This window comes from Dryas octopetala, chromosome 2, assembly GCF_963921425.1.
Source record: "Dryas octopetala chromosome 2, drDryOcto1.1, whole genome shotgun sequence".
NCBI classification, from domain to species: Eukaryota; Viridiplantae; Streptophyta; class Magnoliopsida; order Rosales; family Rosaceae; genus Dryas; species Dryas octopetala.
In genome coordinates this window covers 29,968,399-29,984,125 of record NC_141367.1, presented here as the reverse complement: position 1 = coordinate 29,984,125, position 15,727 = coordinate 29,968,399, and the positions used below count along the sequence as shown (strand labels likewise).

General features: G+C 34.1%; 5 protein-coding genes across 6 annotated transcripts; 4 read left to right on the top strand and 1 right to left on the bottom strand.

Annotated features, from left to right (window-relative positions):
* The first annotated feature begins 2,525 nt into the window (after positions 1 to 2,525).
* On the top strand, positions 2,526 to 4,161 carry LOC147295468 (transcription factor BEE 3-like). Its single transcript, XM_086230660.1, has 6 exons — positions 2,526 to 2,804; positions 2,896 to 3,018; positions 3,175 to 3,240; positions 3,400 to 3,468; positions 3,565 to 3,648; positions 4,047 to 4,161. Exons 1-6 carry the CDS (start codon positions 2,526 to 2,528, stop codon positions 4,137 to 4,139), a joined length of 714 nt encoding a protein of 237 aa, XP_086086786.1. The 3' UTR covers positions 4,140 to 4,161.
* A 2,348-nt stretch (positions 4,162 to 6,509) lies between these two features.
* LOC147295467 (acyl-acyl carrier protein thioesterase TE3, chloroplastic-like) lies at positions 6,510 to 8,677 on the top strand. Its single transcript, XM_086230661.1, has 5 exons — positions 6,510 to 6,792; positions 6,924 to 7,024; positions 7,660 to 7,769; positions 8,199 to 8,294; positions 8,384 to 8,677. Exons 1-5 carry the CDS (start codon positions 6,596 to 6,598, stop codon positions 8,501 to 8,503), a joined length of 624 nt encoding a protein of 207 aa, XP_086086787.1. The 5' UTR covers positions 6,510 to 6,595; the 3' UTR covers positions 8,504 to 8,677.
* Positions 8,678 to 8,915: 238 nt separating this feature from the next.
* LOC147295466 (Adenine nucleotide alpha hydrolases-like superfamily protein) lies at positions 8,916 to 10,142 on the top strand. The gene is given in 5 exon segments (XM_086230663.1): positions 8,916 to 9,291; positions 9,293 to 9,369; positions 9,567 to 9,658; positions 9,763 to 9,881; positions 10,008 to 10,142. Coding segments are annotated over 5 exon segments (417 nt in total). The 5' UTR covers positions 8,916 to 9,184; the 3' UTR covers positions 10,030 to 10,142.
* A 718-nt stretch (positions 10,143 to 10,860) lies between these two features.
* On the top strand, positions 10,861 to 12,125 carry LOC147295465 (uncharacterized). The gene is made up of 4 exons (XM_086230662.1): positions 10,861 to 11,089; positions 11,270 to 11,361; positions 11,719 to 11,837; positions 11,957 to 12,125. The coding sequence occupies exons 1-4, from the start codon at positions 10,861 to 10,863 to the stop codon at positions 12,039 to 12,041; spliced, it is 525 nt and encodes a 174-aa protein (XP_086086788.1). The 3' UTR covers positions 12,042 to 12,125.
* Positions 12,126 to 12,402: 277 nt separating this feature from the next.
* ENDO2 (endonuclease 2) lies at positions 12,403 to 14,267 on the bottom strand. 2 transcript variants are annotated; one of them, XM_086230659.1, is made up of 9 exons: positions 13,968 to 14,267; positions 13,709 to 13,883; positions 13,487 to 13,585; positions 13,311 to 13,366; positions 13,135 to 13,218; positions 12,953 to 13,045; positions 12,781 to 12,848; positions 12,597 to 12,670; positions 12,403 to 12,524 (listed from the first exon to the last, which is right to left on the bottom strand). In XM_086230659.1, exons 1-9 carry the CDS (start codon positions 14,076 to 14,078, stop codon positions 12,430 to 12,432), a joined length of 855 nt encoding a protein of 284 aa, XP_086086785.1. In that variant the 5' UTR covers positions 14,079 to 14,267; the 3' UTR covers positions 12,403 to 12,429. The 2 variants fall into 2 exon arrangements, with proteins under 2 accessions (XP_086086785.1, XP_086086784.1); XM_086230658.1 differs by having other exon boundaries at positions 12,403 to 12,670.
* Positions 14,268 to 15,727: the final 1,460 nt, after the last annotated feature.

The following is a 15,727-nucleotide window of genomic DNA, read 5'->3' as shown; positions in this document are numbered from 1 at the left end:
ACTAATCAAATAACTTGAAATTTAATATCACACAATCTTGCAAAGGTGGTTTTCTTCATATCCTCTAATCTCGTTACTGGATGAGGAACCTAAAAACTACTTATTACATATATACCAATTTGTAGTTACTGATTTGAAGTGTTCATTTCTTAATCAAAAGGATACATGCTCTAAGAATGAAAAAAGACAAAAATTCTACATAAACAACAATAATCTTTTTATGACCACCTAATTGCTTTATGTATAAAATATTTGATAAATAATGACAATATTAATTGTTCAAGGACTCTTTTTCGTTTTGTGAATTGAAAATAAAATTAATAAAATGATATATATTAATATGAAAATGATCGAGGCCTAAAGAAATGTTGGTACCTCATGGACCATTCGTGATGTACGTTGTACGATCAAAAGGATTTGGATGATTGAGGATGGTGACATACTCATTTTACCTTAATATGGAAAAATTATCATTAGATGTGTAAACCATAACCACCCTCTGTTCCAACCATTACAGGGCAATATAGTTTGGCATATAGATGAATACATATCCTAACTCAAAATCAGGTAGCTAAAACAATACAAAGTTCTAAAACGTGGATGACATTGATCGTAATGCACAAGAATCAAAGGCATGAAATATTATGGGGAAGATTGACTCATAAATGGTACTTTCTTCAAATATATATATATGCTATTCGATTTAGGTTTGGTGATAACATGTTTCAGACGCACATACAATGCCAAAGCTAGGAGCCTATAATTTGGGCTTTTGAGGAATGGGGGTTGTCAATTAATGAGTCGGTATGGGCTTTCAACGTGCATTTCAGTCGAGTATCTGATAGAGAAATGAGATGATCCAGATTTAGAAACTTTAGAGTCAACATTTATATCGACTCTGTAGATTGTGAGCACTCCAATTAAGGTCAATTTTTTGTATTTGGTTTTACAAGCTTTGATTGAAGGGAGTAGAAGTGGGAAGCCTATATATGCTATTTGTAGTAAGATCATCATTATCGATACAGGAGGATATATGTTCCCATCAATAACAAATTAAATAAATAAAAATAAAATACATTTGTAAGGAACATATTCAATTATTTATAAAGGACTATATTTGTTTAAAAACCAAATAAATAAATAAATAAATAAAAGAGTACATCCCTAAAGGAGAAAAGGCTGGGATCCGGATAGCGTTCTAACAATATGAGATTTGGATTTTCTCTTATTTTTACTTGTTTAAGTTATAACCGTATCTTGGTAAAAAAGAAAAAAAAAAGTCATAACTGTATAATATAAATATAAAAATAGAAAATTATGATTAAATACCAAATTCTAATAATTTTTTGATATAGCATAAACATCATATAACATTTCAATTGAACTATCAAATTTAAATGTAGTTTTTTAGTTTAAGTCACAAATATGTTGGCCCCTTTGATTAATTTGAGCCTTTTTCATTTGATATTTTTGTCCTTTGACCCACAAATGATAGGTGTTAGTTAAAATTTATAAGGTTTTGACAAAATTGTACTTGAAGCTTTTATATTATCTTGAAAATTTATTAATGTAGTCTCAACTTCACATTTAATTGTGACTATACGACACTCACAACTTCAAATTTAGTTGTGATTGAACGACAGTCACATATAAGTTGACTTAATTGAATTTTTTTAGAAAAATTATACTACAATATAGCATAAATAGAGGTCAAAACAATACTTTTGCTCAAAATAATACATAGTATAGTGGTGTGAGTTGTTTCTTTCAATTTACCAAGACAGTCACAGTTAAGTTGTGACTGGATATATTGGTTTTATTTTATTTTAATATAATATAGTATAAATTAATGTTATATTTGTGATATAATATTATTTTTATTTTTTTATTAAAGTGGCATGTGATGTAATATTTATAAATTCTAATACCTTTTATTTTATTATTTTGTTTAACTTTTCAACTAGTAACTAATCTAAAATACTATTTAATTTTGGTACTAAACTAAAAAATTATTAAAATTTAGTAGTTAAAATCAATGTAACTATATAAATATTGTAAATACATAAATTTATCTTTATTTATCCCAAAAAGTATAAAAAGTATACAGATTCATCTTTTAATCAATGCCCTTGAATATCAAATACAAAGAGTAGAAAAAACAAAGAGGATATGAATTCAAAAATCTGAACCATTGATTTTTTGATCTCTATTTAATAATTATCTTAAATAAAAAAAATCAGTGAAATCCAGAACTAAACACCAAAATTATTTCCATCATACTACATGAAAGGCGTTTGGTGGATGGTCCCACTGATCGATATATCAACTGAACGAGGATATATCCAACCAAAAAAAAAAGGATGCAAAGTCAACTTATAACTGAAATGAAATCTGTATAAGTAAATATATATGGTCTTGTACTTAAACTTGTATAATCTGGGTCTCTAATTGCCTAGCCTTCTAGTTTACTAAAGGGTATGCAAAACCTCTCATACTTAGGCCGACTCCAAAGCTCAGCCTCAAACATGGATCTGATAGAAAATCTTTGTGAATTGGGGAATCTTAGCACCAATCATCATGAAATCATGGCTCTCTCCAGTGACAACTTTACTGATCATCAGTCACAAAGTACTACTGATCACGATCATCATCAGCTCCCTATGAACTTCAGTAGTAGTCATGATCATAATTATAATATTATTCAAAGCTATTCCCATTCTGATCGTGATGAAAACGATGTCTTTGTTGCTCATTCCACAGCTCAGCTGGCTGGAGATTGTGGCCAACAAAGCGAAAAGGAAAAGGTAATATTGCAATATATTGTCTTTGGTTGTTGAGTTTATGGGATTCATTTAATTTGATCTGAATTGTTGGGATGATGGATCACTTTGGCAGCCCTCAGTAGGAAGAAAGAGAAAGAGAAACAATGTTGACAAAGAGGTCGAGAAACCAAAAGAAGTCATTCATGTGAGAGCTAAGAGAGGCCAAGCTACTGATAGCCACAGTTTGGCAGAAAGGGTATCAATTGACATATATATATATATATATATATATTTTTCAATACTTGTGATCAATTCGCTATGCAGTGTCAACAGATGAAACAATTTTATCTTTCCTCTTCCTTTAATTATAATTAAGAACGGCAAATTTGTTTTGAACATTTATACTTATTAGGTAAGAAGAGAGAAGATAAATGAGAGGCTGAGATGCCTGCAAAATCTGGTTCCGGGATGCTATAAGGTACGTACATAAAGTCCTTAATTACATGATCGAATTAATTTTAATTGTTCTGGATCGATCACCTTTAATAAACTACGAATTTAGTAATTAAGGTCTTATTATTTTTAAGAATAATCGATCATCAATAATTAATTACTGTTTTTATGGTTAAATTTGCAGACAATGGGAATGGCAGTAATGCTGGATGTGGTTATCAGTTACGTTCAGTCACTGCAGAATCAAATTGAGGTGAGTCATAAACATTAATGATGGAGATTCTCATCATAATGGATGTATGCCCTTTAATATAATATTAATTAAGCAATTTCTTTTGCTATGTCCAAGTTTCTCTCTATGAAGCTTTCTGCAGCAAGTGTCTATTATGATTTCAATTCACCGGCTCATGTGGATGCTGTGGACGCAATGCAGGTATCATATATGAATTTTCATGGTTTTTTTTTTTTTTTTTCTAGCTTCTTCGTTAAGAGTTAGATGATTATGTTCTTTCGATCATGAAATATACCTCTCGTGCAATAATATATAAATTTGGCAGTTTGACACATCAATTAGAAATGGTCTAGTACGTACATGGCATTTCTTTCCACAATTAATATTAGAGATATTTCCAAGTTAAAAAAAAAAAAAAAAAAAAAAAAAAAAAAAGCAGTTTTACACAAGTAGAGCGCATTAAATTGATCATCAAAGTTAATAATTAATAGACCATATATATATATATTCTAATATTATATATTTCTAGCTGTTAATTAATTTTCTTATATATATATATATACTTATGAGGGTAGTAACGTGGAATGGTTATGTTGTAGGGGACAAATGCATATGAGGTACAAGAAGATATGGTAAGAGAAGGAGCGTATGGAGGGCTTTCTAATTACAACCACTCAACATGGCCTCTTTGAATTCAATCTTCAGATTCCATGCTCCCATGCATATATCTATATATATATATATATATACCTATACATGGAACCAATCAAACACCAGAGAATATATATATGATCTCTCTTCTCGATCTCCTTCGATCCCATAATAAAATATTTTCTAATTAATTTCATGCTTACATATAGTTGCATATATAGGTGCAAATTAAAGGAATTAACCTTGTACTATTACTGTATGATACCTTATACTTAAACAGTACTAATATATATTAAGAGAGGATTGTAGTGTTGTATCAGTCACCCCTTATTAATATTATTAATATATAGTTGCTCTCTGTAATGATCATGAAAATTAAGATTGTGCTTTAATCTCTTCATAATTATCGACACCCAAAATTGGCAAATAAATAGCATGGATCACAATATCTAGAAAATACAATCTGATTCTATAATTACCTAACCCGTACCTACAACGGGACAATTTTTTGTGATGGACACTTTGAAAGTTTGAATATGATCTACCAGTGTGATTTTTTAATGTGGTTGTGTAGTGTTATTAATCTGTTTATATTAAAATAATGTAAATATTTATTAATATAATACTCTAAAAATATAAAGTCCACATTATAATGTATTGATTAATAACACTATATGGCAGTGTTGTTGTCACACTTAAAAATTTCTTGTGATTTACATAGTAAATAGTCACATTTATTTATAATTAACATACTTAATTATTTTACATTCAGCGTTACACTTATTTTTTATATCGTTATAAGTTACGTGAATTAGTAGCTAATTAGAAAAAATCTTCATATAAATACGCCATTATGGAATATTGATGATGACAGTGAATATAGGAATGAAACCGACTTGTGCAGGATCAAAATGGGAGATTGATTTGTCTAATTACATAATGATCAATTGATCGAATTCAAGTGATTACGCAACAAATTATATAATGAATGTCTTTTTGGTTTTGTGGCACGTACACTCAGTCAGTCGGCAAGGCAAGTACATTGCATCCTTAATATTAAGGGTTGGAGGGACCCGATATATGGATCACGAAGACAGCTTGATGGAAAGATAGAAAGAAAGAGTGACCTATCTGTCATGTGGGTTTCTTCACTCTTATAATTAAGGAATAAGGATACTCAGGAAAGCCCAACGCGTCGTCATTCGCATCAGAAGCAATATTACCTAACTTCAAGGTTTAATTAAGTGCTTGTGTGGGTGTGCGCGCGAGAGAGAGTAGCTACATATGGGCCCTTCATTGATGAGTAAATTATTATCTAAACTTATCATTTTTCTTATCGATACATATAATCTTATACCTACAATGGGCAATGGGCCGGCAATGGGTAGATACATACCCTTTTGGTTTCATTAAAGGGACATGGGATGACATTGGGTTTATGGTTGATGCGATTTTGGGTTGCAGAGTTACAAGGTTTTGGTATTAGTAGATCTCTTATTGCTCAAGAGAGAGAGGTAGAAAGTTGAGGGAAGGGGTTCCAGGGGTTGGGCTTGCCAGCAGTGGATGTTGCCGGTGCTGGCAGTGGAGGTCGTTGGTGCCGGCGTGGGGGTCGACGGTGTTAGACCTCTTATGATGGGAGGGGGTGGAGTTGCTGGGTTTGATGAGTGGGAGTGTTTGGCTACATGTTTAATCAATTTTAAAATCAAACACATGGCTTTATTTTATTGAGCCACATCAACATTGAGGACAAGAGGGTCCTCAACAAATATTTTCCAAAAAAAAAAAAAAAACAAACAAACAAACGACTATCCACATTCTTCTTTATTATTTTTATTTCACAGTTTATTTTCATAATCAGAATTGTTTATTGTTTACATAATTATTTGAAAATCATCTCTACAAAAATCAACTAAATCATAAATTGTTTGGTCATTTAATAGTTATCAAATAAACAAACGGTAAATCAAATTTTTATCAAAATCGTCTATTTATTAGATCATAGTTACATAATCAAACGATTTTTGATTTAATTGATTTTTTGCAGAAATGATGTTCATAGTTAGATTTAAAAAATGAACGATTTCAATTATGAATTTATATTGTGAAATAAGAATAATAAAAAAGAAGATTAGTGAAAAAAATAAATCGAAGAATGTGAGTAGCATTTCTCAACAAACAAACGGTGACCACTCTAGTGAGGACCATAGGACCTTTTTTGTGTGAGGACCATAAGGTTGAAGCGGATTGCATTAGGCCTCAAAAAGACCAAAAGGAGTTTGGCACCCAAATTTGGACCCAAAATCAGTACAATAAGGCCTGCCCTACGGGCCGGGCCGCTTGACTTTTATGTATGAATTAAAATCATGTAAGTTGTTGCATGGTTTTTAACGCCAACGATAATTCCAAACAAAACCCCCAAATCCCCAACCCCATGACTCCGTCTCTGGTCTCTACTCTCTCTCTCTAAGATTTGCCCAGCATTCAGCATTCTGCCGAGATGTTGCAGTTGCGGCCAATTTCAATTGGCGACCCCACTCACGTGACCCTCCTGCCCTCACGTGCCATGCCTCCGTCGCTCCATCTCCACCGTCCGTCAGTAGTTTCTTTTCCAGTAACAACTCAGCAACGTCTCCGATCAGTCCCCACCATTAGGCGCTGCACTTCCCCCGCATCCGATTCGAACGGTGGAGAAAGGTACTTACTACTTGCTCATTACGTTCAATTTTGTCGTCATACTTTATGAAATATCATGATTTTGTTGATTGTCAGACCAAAATTGAACATACCTAAGTAGAGTAAATCATTGTCTTGAATCAAAATTGCAGAATGAGGGAGTTTCTTGAACTTGAGCTCAAAGTTCGCGATTATGAACTTGATCAGTATGGCGTTGTTAACAATGCTGTTTATGCAAGTTACTGCGAGCATGGTGAGGCTGCTACATTCATTTCATTCATATCCCAATTATTTAGTTAACATTTCTATAATCTGAAAGGCTTTGAATTTCTAAGGTCCTCAATGTATTGCCTAATCACAAATTTCATTTCATAATTAGATTTCAATGGTGTTACAACCTAGATAGGACTATGGCTCTAAGTCCATGCTAACATTTAGATTTCAGTGTGTTGTCGGATAGATACCCAGAATTTGTACAACTTTCCTGGAAGTTCTTGTATTGATACTGCACTGAGATTGAAAGTTTTTGCTCAATAATCCTTTTTAAAGGATAATTAAAAAAAATTTGGTCATTTTCTATTATAAGAATTTGTCATTAAGTGTATTAGTATTTCTTTTTTATACATCAAATTTTTTTACCCTCTTCCATATGTTACTGGGGCTTCTTCCAATCAAATTCCTGCTCCCAAAGCTCATATTTACTGCTGAACTGTCTTTACTTTTAAGTACTTGTTGATCATAACTGAAGATAGGATTTTCTCGTCGAAAATGAATCCATGGTGTTATATGTGGCACTTGAAATGAGTCGGCATTAAAAGATCACAGCTGTTCTCAATCTTATGACTCCATTTAATAGACCGGGCTTTTGTGCTTCAACATTTTGGTCAGGTCGTCATGAACTTCTGGAAAGGGCTGGCATCAGTGCTTCTGCAGTTGCTCGCAATGGTAATGCATTAGCATTGTCAGAGTTGTCACTCAAATTCCTTGCACCTCTGAGAGTATGTATCAATATTTACATTTGGATGTCTTAAGCTTTTTTTTTTTTTAAATATATATATATATATATATATATTTGGTAATTCTGTAGACTTTATGCTATTACAAAATGTAGGGCCTTGTTGGTATCCTATTCAAAAACAAGAAAACATATTTGGCATATCATTTTCAAAAACAGTTTTTAGAAAAAAATAATTAAAAAACATGTCTTTTTTTTTTTACACTTCCTTTCTTTCTTAGTTGCCATTATTTTTAAAATTTAAAAATTGTTTTCAAATTTTAAAAATTGATTTTGAAAACTCACATTTAAAAAAAAATTTGAGTAGGATACCAAACAAAGCTGTAGTTTTCAGTTCTTTTTTTTTTTTTTCCCTAAAACCAGTGATTGTGAAAAGTCATTATTGCTCTGTTAACATGGTCTGTGCAACTAGAGTGGAGACAAGTTTGTCATCAAGGTCAGGATTTCTGGCGCCTCGCCTGTTCGCATATACATTGATCACTTCATTTTCAAGCTGCCAAATCAAGAGGTTTGTGTTTTTTTCAGTCCAAAATTTTGATATCAAATCAAGGAGTTATCTTGACGCGGAGTGACCCTATGGTAATATTTTCTGAACAGCCTATCCTGGAAGCCAAGGCCACCGCTGTGTGGCTTGATAAAACCTATCGTCCTATCCGTATTCCACCAGCCCCGAAATCAAAGTTTCTGCAATTCCTTCGCCACAAGGAGTCTAACTGATTTTCCTGCAACATGAAGTTGGAGGAAGAGAAAAAATTTCAGGCACAAAGTACACCTTAACAGAGAACATTGTTAATGTTAAAGATATAAGTAATAACTTGTTATAGAATCCATTGAACTTTTAATCTGTAAGATGCAAACAGCTCTTTATACATTTATTGAAGAAAATGAGAAGCCTGAAATTTTCTTCTGAAATCTTGGTTGCTTCATGCTTGTACGTTTTGTCCATCTTTCTAGATTATGGACCAAGCGACCTTGTCACAATCTTTAATTTAAGAGAAAATAAAGGGCTTTTTTAAAATGTGATGTTTGCACTGTGTGCATTTAGGACTCATAGAAATAGTTTTGGATTTCTAATTAGCTTATGATTTTAATTGAATGGTAATTATTATCATTGCGTTGAATTAAACTGAATGCTTGATCAGTATTTGTCACAAGCATAACGATGAGCTTTGCCTAAATCCTAATTCCTGCCATCAAATCAAGTCACATGCATTGGGTCCTTGCGAGGAAGACTGTGGACTCTGGTTGTAGTTTGATTGTTAGTTGGGAGTTAGGACAAAGAGAAGAGAAGAGGAGAAATCATCAACGAAACCACGTTAATCCTGCCTGATGAGTACTGAGTCATGAGTATAAATGGCCACAAAGGCATGCAAAGACATATACAGAGAGATATAGAGAATGGAGCAGCAGGGAAAGGAGGAGAACAAGAAGAAGAAGAAGGTGATGGTGGCAATTGATGAGAGCGAGTTTAGCCACTACGCCCTTAAGTGGGCTCTGGAAAATCTGGGCGGAGCTAGTTGTCTTCACTGCTTAGCCCACCATTGATTTCAGTTACACCTATGCTTCCAGTTTCGGCGCTGCCTGTATGCTTCTATCTCCCTTTTTTATATAATAGATTCTTCATTCTTTGAGTGTCATGCATCTTCAATCAAATACAAACAATGTCTATTGTCTATCGTCTAAGAATGAAATAATTTTCTCCAAAAGAAATGGTTGAAATTAGAAGTGTAAATTGTATGCTTGACACCTGTTCTCTGTTTTTTCTCTATGCACTGTGCAGCTCCTGAGTTGATAGCATCTATGCAAGAAAACCACAAGAAGGTAGCATTGGCTTTATTGGACAAAGCTAAAGATATCTGCGCCAACCATGGGGTACAGTTTCTTTTCTTCATGCCTGGATTGTTGATTAAACTAAATCACAAAACTACATAGAATTCAAGAGTAAACCCTTTTTATTCTAGTTTTCCTTGGTACAGATTGTTGCAAAGACGGTGACAGAGGTTAGGGATCGTAAAGAGGCAATATGTGAAGCTGTAGAAAAGCTCAACATCCAGTTACTAGTATTAGGCAGCCATAGTCGCGGAGCTATACAGAGGTATGCCCTTTCTTCATATTTTCATAAATCTCCTAGCATTTTTTTACATATTTTGCATATGTCCAATTAATTAAGGATATTGGAGCATCTGGGAATATTCTAATTCATATTAATTTGTTGGGACAGGGCTAATTCTGTTCTTGTGTGAATGCTCCATGCTACCTCGGTCCAAGTCTGGAGAAGATTTATACAAAGTGATTTTTATTAAACTAAATTGCATGTTCTGAGAGGAAAAAGTTGTATGTTCAATTGTTCATGTGCTGCTTGATATATTTGTTTGGAATCTTCTTCTTTTTTTGGGTCTAAATATGATTGGAATCTAAGTCCTGTAGAAACATATATGAAGATTATATATGTTTTAATAAAACAATAAGTGGCTTTCTTGTATTTAGTCCACTAAAAGAACCAAGTATTTCATGTGAGTTATGATGGGTATGTCATGTAACCAAACAAACACAAATTCCATCACTTCTTAGTTCTTACATCTTAAGTAACCAAACAGTCAATACGAACCATGTTTAGGGATTGGCTGAGACGATAAAGATTGGCATGTGTGTAGGTCCAGGAGAGTATTAAAAAGACAGTGGCGAAAAATATCCCACTTAGGGGTGAGGGGTCCCTTAATTAGTGATTCGTCGGTTAAATAGAAGTATTTGAGTAACAGAGCACCGAAAAAAAAAAAGTACATGAGTAACAGAGTAAAAGTCTGCTCACATCACTCCCCAATCACCACCATTACATATGGTGCAAATACTGAAACTTGACACGTGTAGATGACCAATAAATATCATACTTATCCAATTCCTCTTATGTGGGGCCAAAATTTGGTGTTTGACTGGCCGTTATGACCTAAGAAAACCCACCCTCTGTTTCTTCAACTACCATTTACAAAACAGCAGCTTCAGCGCAAAAAAAAAGTAAAAAACCCTCCTATATTTGAGCACTGTCTTCACTTTTGGTATTTGTGAAACCAAAGAAAATGGCTGAGCAGGGAATAGAAAGAGGAGGTGAGAGTGAGAGGAATGTGATGGTGGCTATTGATGAGAGCGAGTGCAGTCACTATGCCCTCATGTGGGTTATTGACAACCTCAAGGAATCCATAACCAAGTCACCCTTGCTCATCTTCATGGCTCAGCCTCCTGCCACCGGCAATATCACATTCGCTGCATCTCTCGGCGCTGCTCGCATGTATTACCCTATTTCATCCAGTTAAGTTCTTCATCTTCCTTTTTTTCAGTTTCATTCCAATTTTTAGGGTTTTCTACTCTCTAATTCTTTCATAAATTTCATGGGTTTTTTTTCTTAAAAAGTGTTACAACTTAGAGGTATAGAGACATATGGTGATATGAAATTTCTTTCTCACAAGTTGTCCATGTTCTGTAATACAGCTCCGGAGTATGTTAACTCTGTTCAGGACAATCATAGGAAGCTTACGTTGGCTCTATTGGAGAAAGCTAAAGACATATGTGCTAGTCATGGGGTAATTCCACAGCTCTTGATTCTTTAATCACAAAATTAATGTTATCTTATTAAATCTGTAGTATTTTATATGACAACAATTAAGCCCATGTTGGTACTCTAATGTATAAAACAGGAGTCCTTTGTTGAAATTTCTTAGTTTATTCTTCAAATTAGATCTATGCAAACAAATACAATCTAAGGGAATAAACCTCATTCACCACATTTCAGCACTAGTTTATTCAGTGATACTGATTACTGTTAGTTGCTTTAGAGCTTACAAACACTTGGATCTGGATGCTTGCAAACGCGTAAAAACCTTTAGGAGCACACCTATGTCCAAGATTAAGTTCAAAGTTTGTCACTTTCTTTCCTGCAGGTAAATGCAAAGACACTAACAGAGGTTGGGGATCCTAAAGCAGCCATATGTGATGCAGTTCAAAAACACAACATCAGTTTGCTTGTTCTAGGTGAGCGTGGGCTTGGAAAAATTGAAAGGTTAGTTTCATTCTCTTTGGTTTGTGCTTTTGTGAATTGTGAGCGCATTTTCTTGTTCTTTTCCCATTTGGTTTGGTGGTGGTCTGATCACTGATGATTTTAATGTGCTGATGAGACAGGGCTATTCTTGGGAGTGTCAGCAACTACTGCGTTCAAAATGCCAAGTGCTCCGTTCTTGTTGTGAGGAAACCAGAAGTTGTTTAACATGATTCAGAGCATGTAAATATTTGGTATCAGAAGAATGTAGTGTGACATGTTAAATATGTATTGGGATGGTTCTAATATGCAGTGAATGATTGCAATGTAAGGAAATTTAGTTTTAATTTTTGACAGTATAGTTCAAAAATCGCAGTTAAAGTGAATCATGTACTAGAAAACTTTCTGGAGTTGAAATATGAGCATAAAGCCATCTTAAAGAAATAACAGATTTGTACTGTGTTCACAAGTGTGAAACAGAGATTACTAGAATTTGAAAAGAGTGATATTCTCATAAGTTTTTATGAACAATACATAATGTAGTATAATATTTTTAAATTTGGAGGCATGCTCCTAGAAATCTAGTTAAACTGAAGCAGAACAATTACATATTCTGTCACCCAAAGATCCGGTTGAGAGTTGCTGCAAGTCGGACTCCCCCCTGAGCCAACCGCCAATTGACTATTGGTAACCGGGAGAGGAAGTATTCATCTGCAAACAAAGTATCATCACTTCTCATTCTGAGGAACAACAAACATTCAAAAACATTTATTAATTGCTGACCTTGTAGCACTGAACCTTCATCTACACCCTTGTACGCCCAATCACAAGCTGCTTTTATACCTTCAGATGCATATCTGCAAAGCAGTACCCAGATTCGTTTAAAGGCATTTTAAAGAAACTTGTTCAATGAATTTACTCATATGTTCAATGTTCCATGAGTGTGGTTGTGACTTGTGATACATACACATCTGGGCATACTGTCTTATTCAAACTGCAGGTTTCCCAACCCTTAACTTCATCTGCCCATTCAGTCTGTTGTCCAGAAAAATTAAGCCAAAAAATAACAAACAATTAGGATATATTGATAAATCTCAGAAAATATTTTAAAGCCTTATTAAGTCGTGGATGTAAGATACCGTAATATTCTGTTTAATTGCGTCCACCAGTTGTTCCACATTGGAATCGTAGAATCTCTCTTCTGCTGTTTCAATTATGTTGTCATCCCAGATCTGTATGCATTATACCTTTTGGATGGTTAATTAACGGAGTTTGTGGAAAACTTGAAGTAAATGTGGACGAAGTTGGGAATTAGACTCACATGGTGAAGGTTTTGCTTCCTTGTGTACCAGTGAACATCAATGGTATTGCCTCCCTTGTCTGAAGTAAACCCCACATGTAGAGGCTGTGTAAGACATAAATTGGCACAGCACAGCACATCAAATCATCCTCCTAAATATACAACGGTTATAGAGCTTGTATCATAACCATATATACCTGATGGATGTCTCCCATAAAATGCGAAAGAAATAGAAGTGCTTCTGTGAGGTTATCTGATTATCACATTGGTTGCACCAAAAACAGAATTTGGTCAGCTAAGTGTCATTGACATGGGATACAACGAGACAAGACTTCACATTCTCGACATGGGATATACTCTCAACAGTTGTTACCTTTAGGCTCAGTATTGTAGGTGAGAAGCTGTGTGGTGTAATTGTTAATTGCACCTGCAACACAACGCCCCTTCACTACATTTTCATCTTTGCAGTCCCCTGGAAATCATGAGAGCTTAGTACCATAACCATCTTAAAGTATGTATTAAATTAAATCTCTCAGAAAGAAATGAATGTTAAATGTGTCCAGGAAATCCCATGTTTTAAAAATTAACAACTTACTGTTGTACTGGTAATTGCAAAGGTTGTCAGGAGTATTAAGGTAGTGAAGGGCAGATGACCAGTGATAACGAAACTTGACATGATCTGCCCATATACACACACTGCCCAAGTCATTTTCTGCATACGCTGGAAGCAGTTGCTTCACTGCATCTGCTGCTTCTTTGCTCAACCTAGACTGAAGTCACACCACATACATACCCCCAAATTAATTACACACAGACAGAGAGGATGATGATAATGATAAATGAATCATAAAAACCTGAGCAATTCTACAAATTGTGAGATGCCCATCATTTCCCCAACCATGAATTAGAGGAAAAACAAGCAGCAGTGAGCACAAAGTAAGTATCTGGACCCTGCCACATTCCATCAGCTTCCTTTCCTCTCAACTCTCAAGACCACTGATATGATGGGGTTTCTCTGCTTTTATAATTGGTATTAAAAAAATAAAACTTTGGAAAGAAATCTAAAATTTAATTAGCTATGAAGAATATCCGATTTCATGGGATCTTGTTGTTTGCAGGGAGGTGGATATGGATGTCGTGCAGATGAAAATGAAATGGTGGCTCTAGTGAAGCTCTCTGTTCACACCTGGTTCACATCAGTATTTGAAGGGTGTATTTTGGTAATTTAAGGAGGAAATCCTGGTTTTTATGGCTACGTGCTTGGAAAGGCAGGCAACTTTAGAAAAGAAAAAGATTTCAAACATGAAATTGTGGTGGGAGTATAACGGTACGTACTTTTGAAAAGAAAACGTGGAAACTCAATCATATGTAAGAACATAATTTCTGTTATATGCTTATTGAAAAGCATCCCAAAATTCCCGTTTCTTGAGGATTAGGATGGTTAGACCAGCTAATTACCATCTCATTTAGATCATTTTTCTTTGTTTAATATTTCTTACAAAACAATAACCTTAATTAATTACCTGGGTCTATCACGATTCGCATTATGATGATGCAGGTGGCCTGTATCAATAGTCCCTCTACATGCTGGAAAGCCACTTTATACTTGTAGACTTGTAGTATGTGCCAGCAAAAACCTACGACCGAATTTTAAAATATAAATATTTCTTTAAGTTCTTGTGTAACGTATGAGTTAATGTGATAGGCAATGCATGTTATTTTCAAGTAATTAAACATGTTGAAATTATTTTGTGTAACCGATAATACGTGGTGTAACAAATTCAACGTATCATAATATGAATGAATGTTATTAATATTATAGATAATTAAGTTTAAGTCCTTTAAAAAAAAAATTTTTAGATAAAAATCAGAATATTTTAAAATTTATAAGAAAATCATTTTAATTCTTGCTACTCTACCCGCTGCCTCTAATCTCTATCCATAATTTTCCCATCTTTCTTGTTAGCTTTCATTAATTTCGTTTACACACGCATACAAAGTTCCGAAACCACCACAACTTTATGCGTATATATTCCCGTAGGCCCAAAAACAATGCTGGGCAACCTCAAGTTCGGCCGGTTTAGCGAAATTTTAGATTATAAATCACGGTTTGAGCGGGTTGGGCTTCTGATCAACTTGAGTTGGGTAATATTTAATACGGCCCATGCTAGCCATGTCAGTGACTCAGTGCTTATCAACTTGGAATATAATCATTGAAGAAAATCACTTAACCACGTATAATGATCAGATAATTTTTATTTTATTTCAGAAGTTACATACTGGCAAGGTAGAATATGCTATCCCCAAGAAAAAGGACCAAAATTTAAGTAAATTCATATGGGTTTGCTTTGGTCTTTTATGACCAGTTCAAAAACTGATAATATATCATGTATACTCTAACCTAGCTCAAAGTCTTATTTATTTGTTAGTTAATCTAATCTCAAAGTCAATGACTCAATATCCACAGTCATTAATTACTTCTAAAAGCGTCATACGCGTAAAGATTTGTATGCAATAATTAATTAGACTGTTTAGGCCATATTTTTATCATCGTACCATAATGTGTTATTTTATTTGAAATATTAGACTTTTTAAACTCCAATTATTAGGAAAA